Source organism: Hemibagrus wyckioides, linkage group LG07 (genome assembly GCF_019097595.1).
Source record: "Hemibagrus wyckioides isolate EC202008001 linkage group LG07, SWU_Hwy_1.0, whole genome shotgun sequence".
NCBI lineage: Eukaryota > Metazoa > Chordata > Actinopteri > Siluriformes > Bagridae > Hemibagrus > Hemibagrus wyckioides.
The window spans coordinates 16,127,058-16,135,331 of NC_080716.1; the positions used below are offsets into that span (position 1 = coordinate 16,127,058).

The 8,274-nt window shown below is 39.6% G+C and overlaps 2 protein-coding genes across 3 annotated transcripts; one reads left to right on the forward strand and one right to left on the reverse strand.

Annotated features, from left to right (window-relative positions):
• The first annotated feature begins 585 nt into the window (after positions 1-585).
• Positions 586-4,948, forward strand: badb (BCL2 associated agonist of cell death b). Its single transcript, XM_058395636.1, has 4 exons — positions 586-705; positions 3,111-3,236; positions 3,456-3,664; positions 3,968-4,948. Exons 2-4 carry the CDS (start codon positions 3,119-3,121, stop codon positions 4,106-4,108), a joined length of 468 nt encoding a protein of 155 aa, XP_058251619.1. The 5' UTR covers positions 586-705; positions 3,111-3,118; the 3' UTR covers positions 4,109-4,948.
• A 7-nt stretch (positions 4,949-4,955) lies between these two features.
• On the reverse strand, positions 4,956-7,954 carry zgc:101765 (uncharacterized protein LOC450036 homolog). Of its 2 annotated transcripts, none has more exons than XM_058395634.1 (2): positions 7,894-7,954; positions 4,956-6,644 (listed from the first exon to the last, which is right to left on the reverse strand). In XM_058395634.1, the coding sequence occupies exon 2, from the start codon at positions 6,603-6,605 to the stop codon at positions 5,739-5,741; it is 867 nt and encodes a 288-aa protein (XP_058251617.1). In that variant the 5' UTR covers positions 6,606-6,644; positions 7,894-7,954; the 3' UTR covers positions 4,956-5,738. The 2 variants fall into 2 exon arrangements, with proteins under 2 accessions (XP_058251617.1, XP_058251618.1); XM_058395635.1 differs by lacking the exon at positions 7,894-7,954 and adding an exon at positions 7,858-7,876.
• Between the last annotated feature and the right edge of the window lie 320 nt (positions 7,955-8,274).

Here is an 8,274-nt window from a genome sequence, read left to right on the forward strand (position 1 = left end):
ATACCTGACTTCAATGATTTGGAGGAGTGTCCCAAAACTTTTGTCAATATAGTGTATATTATTCTGTATTCATAAGACATCCATATATCATAAGATTCATTTAACACGAAAATGCACGTAGTGTCCTCACTGATAGTATAATTAGTATAATAAAATAATCAAATAAAATGTGAGTCAGGTCTGTTGTTCAGCACCTGTGTTGTTGATAGCATTGCTCCACCACGATGGTTGCCAGGTTATCTTTTTTTCCCCAGAGCAACATTTGTTTACTTCATACATATACGTACGAAGAAGTATATTTTAATAGAATTGAAAACATACAGGAACATTTCAGCCAATAATCTGTATATCAGCGTGGTATTAATATTTTTCCTTGAGATCGAGTTTTGAATGGTTTCCTCTTTATAATAGCTATTATGTATTTATGACAGTGTGTAAATACAAAGAAAATATGTATTGCTATCACGCATACCCTTACATTTAAAACGTTGTAGTAGATTTGCAGTACATGTGAAGATATTACATGTGGTCGTTACTAAATCAGAACACGCGATGAGATTTTTTTTTTTGTGGCGATACAAAAGATCATTGGTGCTAAAGATCTGGCAACCCTGCTCACAGCCAAAATACACGCATCAGGTTCACTGGTTACGAGGGCGGTTTTTTTTTCCTTGCTGCTAAACCAGGGTCCAGCGCCAATATCCGGTAAGAAGCATTGTACTGACCGAAAGAGTAGGCTAGCGAAGTCTGCTTAATATAAACATGTAAAAGATATTAGGAAAGTTGTGGATGTTGGGGAACTAACAAGGTAGCAAAGCTTAAGCTGTTTGCTAATGACTCTCCATTTGAGCAAACTTACAGTTAACCCGTTCAACATGCGCTTATTTTCTTTAACAACACTGGCTAGATCACCAGGATGCACCTTTTGGGTCAATACATTCTTATGTACTTAGAATAAAATGAACACTGAACGTAGAGAAAGCTTAAATATTTATAAGGCGGAAGTAGTTTTAGGGTTAGTAAAGTAATAAGCTGACGGGACAGCTAACCAAACAGCAGAGTGACCTAATAAAGTGCCTGTTTTCATGTTAATGAAGATCACGGTGCAGAAAAACTGTGTGTGTGTGTGTGTGTGTGTGTGTGTGTGTGTGTGTGTGTGTGTGTGGAAGACGTGACATCTGCAGTGTTTCCTTGTGTTATGTACACCGATCTCTGTCATAAACAGACTTTACTGGGCATTACTATACAGGATGTTACTCCATAGGAAATTACTCCACAGGAACTGATCTGAAAATAGAGAGAAAATCTAGAACCTCAGTACTACATGTATACAAACAAACTGGATCTCCTGAGGTTTTCATATTTCTCTGCTGTGATTACTCGGAAGTCTCAGCTTGATCTCTGTTGATCTGTATCAGGGTCTTCATTACTCTGAAGTCATTTCCATGTTTAGCAATCAAGCAGGTTTTCCAGACTATTAAGAGTTGCAAGAAGAGACAGAAGGGAAAGGGAAAACAAAACCAAGTAGTATACACCAATCAGGCATTACATTATGAGAGGTGAAGTGAATAACGCTGATTATCTCCTCATCATGGCACCTGTTAGTGGGTGGGATATATTAGGCAGCAAGTGAACATTTTGTCCATGTGTTAGAAGCAGGAAAAATGGGCAAGTGTAAGGATTTGAGCGAGTTTGACAAGGGCCAAATTGTGATGGCTAGACGACTGGATCAGAGCATCTTCAAAACTGCAGCTCTTGTGGAGTGTTCCCGGTCTGCAGTGGTCAGTATCTGTCAAAAGTGGTCCAAGGAAGGAACAGTGGTGAACCGGCGACAGGGTCATGGGTGGCCAAGGCTCATTGATGCACGTGGGGAGCGAAGGCTGGCCCGTGTGATCCGATCCAACAGACGATCTACTGTTGCTCAAATTGCTGAAGAAGTTAATGCTGGTTCTGATAGAAAGGTGTCAGAATACACAGTGCAGGACAGTTTGTTGCATGTGTGGCTCCATAGCCGCAGACCAGTCAGGGTGCCCTGGTGGTCATAATGTTATGCCTGGCCGGTGTACAGACAAACGGGACAACTATAAGCCATACCTCTCCATAAGGGCTTAGGTCATGTCACATTAATGACGTGGTCAACACTGGCACAACTACACAATCTACACTTTCAGGATCGTGGAGAAAGGAAGACAGAAATAGTCACGTTTTTATTGTTTAATAAAGGAAAAGGTTTTTTTCCCAGATGTAAAATCTTTACCAGTCCTTTTGTCCATCTGATGGGATTTTTTTTCCCTCAAAACTTGAACATTTGCCACAATAAACCCTTAGGACAGCAACTGTTGACATTTTAGAGTGGGTTGAGTTTATCTGATCTTTTAAATATCACCAGAAGTGGACCAGGGTTAACTTAGGACAGAGAACATAACTATGAAGGAGAGTGGGTTCAGTCTCATAGCAGGGAAACATCTGGAAAAAAAATCGATGTAGCTTTGTCTTAGAATAATGCAGTCGATGGATCATCTTAGAATGGATAAGGCGGTGCCTTGCTTTTGAGTTAACAAAACATCTCTGTATGTTACTCTGAAGTATTTTCTGCAATGACAAGAAGAGTAAATACAGAACAATATAATATTTATTTATTCACCAGTCATTCATCTTCAGGAAGCACTTTATCCTGTTTAGGGTTGTTTTGGATCCTGAGCTTATCCCAGGGAAACTGGACGTGAGGCAGGAGTCACATCCACAAGTCAGGGCACCCTGTATTTACATAATGTTTTGCTTTTAGACACACAACAATGTAATCCATTGTAGAGAAACAAAACCTCTCATATGAAAGTCCTTTATCAGCTGTGCAAATTCCTGGGATAGAACTCATTCATTATTTACACATTGTTAGTCATGTCTATTTCTGATTGTAGAACAACTGTTAAATTAGCCTTGAGTATATTAAACAGTTACGTCTTGTCCTTTTAGCATACGTCTGTGTATTATAGTATTAGGCTTTTTTATATCCGTATCCCCGAACACCTGGCACACAATGAACTCACCGATTTGTACCTGACTTACTAAGGCTGAAATTCTGACCCTGTCTGCTTTCACTATTGTTTTAGTTCTCACAATGGCAAAAATATGCACGATATCTGACGAGTCTGACACATCGGGTGATCAAGAAGACACCGAGCACATAGAGGCGTCTCATTCTGGCCACCATCTAGCTGTTCAACAGACATCCCGAGGTGAGTGTGTCTCTAGGCTTGGGCCTGTGGGAAATGTACAGAAGCATTCACCTGTGTCAGTATCCAGGATACACAAACCCTATAGATCCCTAGATAAAAACATGCCATCTGTTTTTGTGAGTAAAGAAAGTACAGAGTTAGAGAATTCCCACACACTAACAGTGGGACTTATAATGTTTATGGAATTTGCCTCATTGTCTTTATTATTATTGAATGTAGGAGAGCAAATGGCAAGAAGTAGGAATTTCTCTATAAATGAAGAGGACTTCCAGGAAGCTACTGATGGGAAATTCGGAGCTGCTGCTGGAGAAGGAGACTCTTTCCGACGTCGGACTCGCTCAGCACCTCCGGCTTTCTGGGCTGCCAAGAAATATGGCAGAGAGCTGAGGAAGATGAGCGATGAGTTTGACACCTTACTTGACAAAGGGGTAAAAAAAAAAAAAAGTTTTAAAGGTGAAATAGAAGAGTAGAAAATGTGAGAGGGTTTGAAGCTGTTTTTAAGGATTTACGGAATATTTCACATTTCTTTCTCTGTTCCCCAAGTGTTCATCAGCTAAGGCATGTTTGCTGTACATTATTACAATATTAGCTTCATAGCACCAGTGCACATGTAAAGAAATAAACTCTTACCTGAAATGTAATTCAGCAGGAAAACCTCATACAGTTAGCGTGTATACATTTCTCTGTAACACCACGTGCTCTTTTCTCATACTAAATTTGTTCTGTGACAGATGAAGAGGGTGAGGAGCGCAGGCACAGCCGGTCAGATGCGCACCTCTTCCAGCTGGTTCAACTTCCTCTGGAGCCACCCAGAGTCAGAAACCGAGACCATGAACAGCCTGACAGCACAAAACACCCGTCCAGCAGAATGACAGATCAGTAGAACACACGACGAGAGAGAGAGAGCGCTCCGGTTACGCCATATATAAAGGATGAAGAGGAAGCTATCTGAGCCCGGAGGTTAAGGACTGATGTGCCGCTTTCATGGACTGGTTTAAAACCTTCCTCAGTTAGAGGATATCAGGACCCTAGACCATAGATCTTAGTCTCCAATATTACCCGAGAAAAATACAAACGATTTTTTTTTCCTGGCTCTGGGATCCAGTACTGTGGGGAAACTATGCAAGCTGATTTGTGAGAATGACCAGTTTGTGTGACATTTAGTCAGGACTACTGAAGTATGAAGAAGGATGCAATCACTGCCGTCTTTCAGGGCTGTAGGAAAGGTTTAGAATGGGTTAATGAACTCTACACACACAAAAAAATCATCATGTATTTCATTTACTTTTTTAACATTACTTTTATTACCCCTTTCAATTCATACAGCCTTCTATGAAAGATTTAGATGAGTAAAAGTAATAATTCAATAATTCAATCAATCACGATTAATTTTTACAATAAAACAACTGATCTTTTTATCCTTTTTTATCTCTTTAGCGTTATAAAAGGTGGGTGAAAAGAACTTTGAACATTTTATATATGTTGTTACATTCTTCTGCAATCTATATATTCCTGGAACGTTCTGGACCCTGAGAGCAATAAAGACCAGTGGGATTGTTAAAGGACGGAAGAGATACTAACAGGGCCTTACTTCCACTGATATGATTTGCAATACTTGATTTTAATTTTTTTTTTTTTAAATACCCTGCTTACATTTTAGAACCAGTACAATGTGAAAATTAAATCTGATTTTATTAAAGAAACCACTGCAAGAGTGTGTGTTTTGTTGTTCTTAATTAGTATTTATTTGCAATTAACCAATTTCAGTGCAGTTTTTCAAAATGATACTTATACATGTAGAATTTAAATAATATCCATCCATCCATTTTCTGTACAATATATCCCACACAGGGTTGCAGGGAACCTTGAGCACAAGATGGGGAACCCCCCTGGAAGCGGTGCCAGCCAATCACAGGGCACACTATAGGCAATTTACAGATTGCAATTAGCTATTAAACACATGTTTAGACTGGGGATAAATCCAGAGTACCCAGAGGAGACCCCAGAAGCACAGGGAGAACATGCAAACTGTACACACACAAGCCAGAAGCAGGAACCAAACCCCTAACCCTGGAGGTACAAAGCAAATATGTATGTTATATATGGATTAATGGTGTAAAGTATTCAGATACACTACATTCACAGTAGCATGCATGGTCATCAAGAGTTATTATTACTAATTTTTTTAAAAAATCATCATGTACATGCAGTTACAAGGCACTTCTTAGACATCTAGCATTGACATTCTAAACAGTGTTGTCTTACTAATATCCTGTACTAATGTCTATAATAACATATTAATGCCTTTTTATTCTGCTGGTGAACATTCATCCCTCACTGCAAAAAGAATGACCCTGATCCAATATCATTTTAATAACAAAATGACCAATCAAATTAAAATTGAATTCCCGCCGGTTTACTCTTCATAACCTTGGTGCAATTAAAATTCTGTGGGGAGATCAGTAACTAGTTGACTAAAACCTAAGCTGGACTGGAATTAGTCTAGAGTACCAGTGATGGGTCCCAACAGTACTTCTCATTGCAGTCTAGAGCAGAAAGCTTCGCCATGTCGCTGTCACTAAGCTCAAAGTCAAACAGGCGCCCGTTCTCCTGCACCCGATCAGGTTGGCATGATTTTGGCAACACAGGTATGTTTTGCTGCACAGCCCACCTCAGAAGCACCTGAGCTGGGGTTTTTCCACAACGTTCTGCCATCACCTGAACCAGATGATCAGAAAGGAGGACGCCTGTCCCCAGGGAGGAGTACGCTTGGAAGCACACTCCACTCTTCTCACATAATGCTATTAGCTCCTTCTGAGCCAACTTGGGGTGGAACTCCACCTGGAGAACAGCTGGAACGACTTTGCAGCTCTTCAGCAGCTCGTGCATGTGCTTCACCGTGTAGTTCGATACTCCAATCGCACGGAACTTTCCCTCTGCATGGAACTCCTCCAAGGTTGCCCAACTTTGAGCTCGATTGTCGGGGTTTCGCTTATCCTTTACATCCAAACCCTGTGTACCAGGCCAGTGAATGAGAAACAGGTCAATATAATCTAAGCCTAGTTGCTCCAGGCTTCTCAAACAGCCATCTCTGGCTTTGGAACCCTGGTCCCTGGGACTTAGTTTAGATGTTATGAACACATCAGCTCTGGAAAGCCCGTGTTTGGGCAACAAGGTGCTAAGGGCCTGGCCAATGTGTGCCTCATTGCGGTACACTGCTGCTGTATCGAAAGCTCGGTATCCTGCTGTTAAGGCAGCATCCACAGTCCGATAAGTTTCCTCAGGGCCTTGCAAACGGAATGTGCCCAAACCCAACAGTGGCATCTGAGCTCCGGTATTCAGCTGGACACAAGGCATGTGGTCAGTCATTTTGAACTGAGGCTATTAGGCACAGAAAAAGACCCAGATCTAATTTGAGAAACACACGGTTACAGAGAAATTAGCACTCGGTCACATCAGCTATACACTATAATATTTCTACAGATATTTATAATTCACTCACTCAATGCTGTAAATAAAAGCTGTACAATGTGTGCAAGAAAGTTTTTATATAGTGATACTGTCTTTCTTTTGGTATCATGCTGGGTATGTTTAGCAATTATAAAGCAAGCATTTGCAGGGAAATCAGAAATAAATGAACACTTATGTTGCATGAAAGAAAAAAATGAAAGGCATATATTTTTAAAATCACATTTGAACATGAACAGATTCACAGTGTTGTTTCTAATGTAGCCTAGCGATGATAAGTTACAGCAAAATGATATATATTACATATATTACAATGAACCTTTGGCACAGCTAAGGCATTATCAGATAGCATGTGACTCCATGTGATAGGCATCCCTATAGACCCTCTAGGACCTGGTGTAGCCAGTCTTACACATTTGATCGTTTTCCCTTCAGCACACCTGATGTAAACCTTAGGTAAACCCTGTGTGTTGAGAGCTAAAGATACTAAACTGTGTAGGAACGAGAGTACTTCAGGAACAGGATCGCAAATCTGTGCTCTAGCTCAAGATTCTTCTCCACTTACATGTGCAAATCATTTTGAAGAAAGAATGTGTGTGTGTGTGTTGGGGGGGGGATTTAGGGGGGCAAACCCACCTAAACAAGACAAAATACATTTAAAAATAACAAACAAATGACAGGATATACGCTCAGGTTCAACACAATTATTACTGTCTGTAGAATTAAATAATGTAAAATAGTAGTATTATGTACTATAAGTAATCGTTTAGAGTAAAATTAGCCAGTTATGGTTATGGACTAGTGAATGGAGATTTATTCATTCATTATTGAGTAATCATGGGAACAATTCGGACACTAGCCTATTGCAGGAAATTGTACGGTGCCACAATACACTGGATATTATCCACAATACTCTCGAAGATGAGTAAAAATAAGTAAATACTCCAAAAACAGCACTATTTACTATACTGAATGCACCAACATCCCATAATATTTGCTACTCGCTACCAAATAACCAGCGGAGCAAATCACCCTTAGCATAGTACATCCATAAATACATAAAATCAAGAATTAAACTAGTGTAATCTACGAGCCCGAGACGCAGTTACTAATCGGAACTCTGACACAAAATTCACAATTAATCAAAATTTACTTTCTTTCCATACTGTTCAGCCATGTTTAGTCTTACCTCAATCACGTGACAATATGGGCGGGACTTCGTTGGGTGTTCGTTGTCACGACTCGATCCGGGTTTTGTTCTGCGCATGCGCGAACATCGCTGCACCCATCATATTATAACATTATATTATTATTATTAGGGTTTTTTTGTTTGTTTGTTTGTTTGTTTGTTTTTTTCCAATCACAAATATACAAACAAGAAGTTTAGAGCACATATAAAAGCATGTCACACAGTTTAAAGTAAAACAACAAAGCATAAAATAAACACAAACATAAATATAAAACAAAACGAATAATAAATTAAAATAAATAAATAGATAAATAAATACCAAGGCAAAAAAAAAGAGAGCTATGTAAGGGCAGTTACATACATTTGAAAAGCTTTAGAGTT

What these genes read in the sequence shown, in the direction of transcription:
- badb (XM_058395636.1), top strand. Translation starts at nt 3,119, where the DNA reads ATGGCAAAAATATGCACGATATCTGACGAGTCTGACACATCGGGTGAT. An exon ending in TGTTCAACAGACATCCCGAG is followed by an intron (nt 3,237 to 3,455) that starts GTGAGTGTGTCT and finishes TATTGAATGTAG; the next exon opens with GAGAGCAAATGGCAAGAAGT. An exon ending in ACACCTTACTTGACAAAGGG is followed by an intron (nt 3,665 to 3,967) that starts GTAAAAAAAAAA and finishes GTTCTGTGACAG; the next exon opens with ATGAAGAGGGTGAGGAGCGC.
- zgc:101765 (XM_058395634.1), bottom strand. Translation starts at nt 6,605, where the DNA reads ATGACTGACCACATGCCTTGTGTCCAGCTGAATACCGGAGCTCAGATG.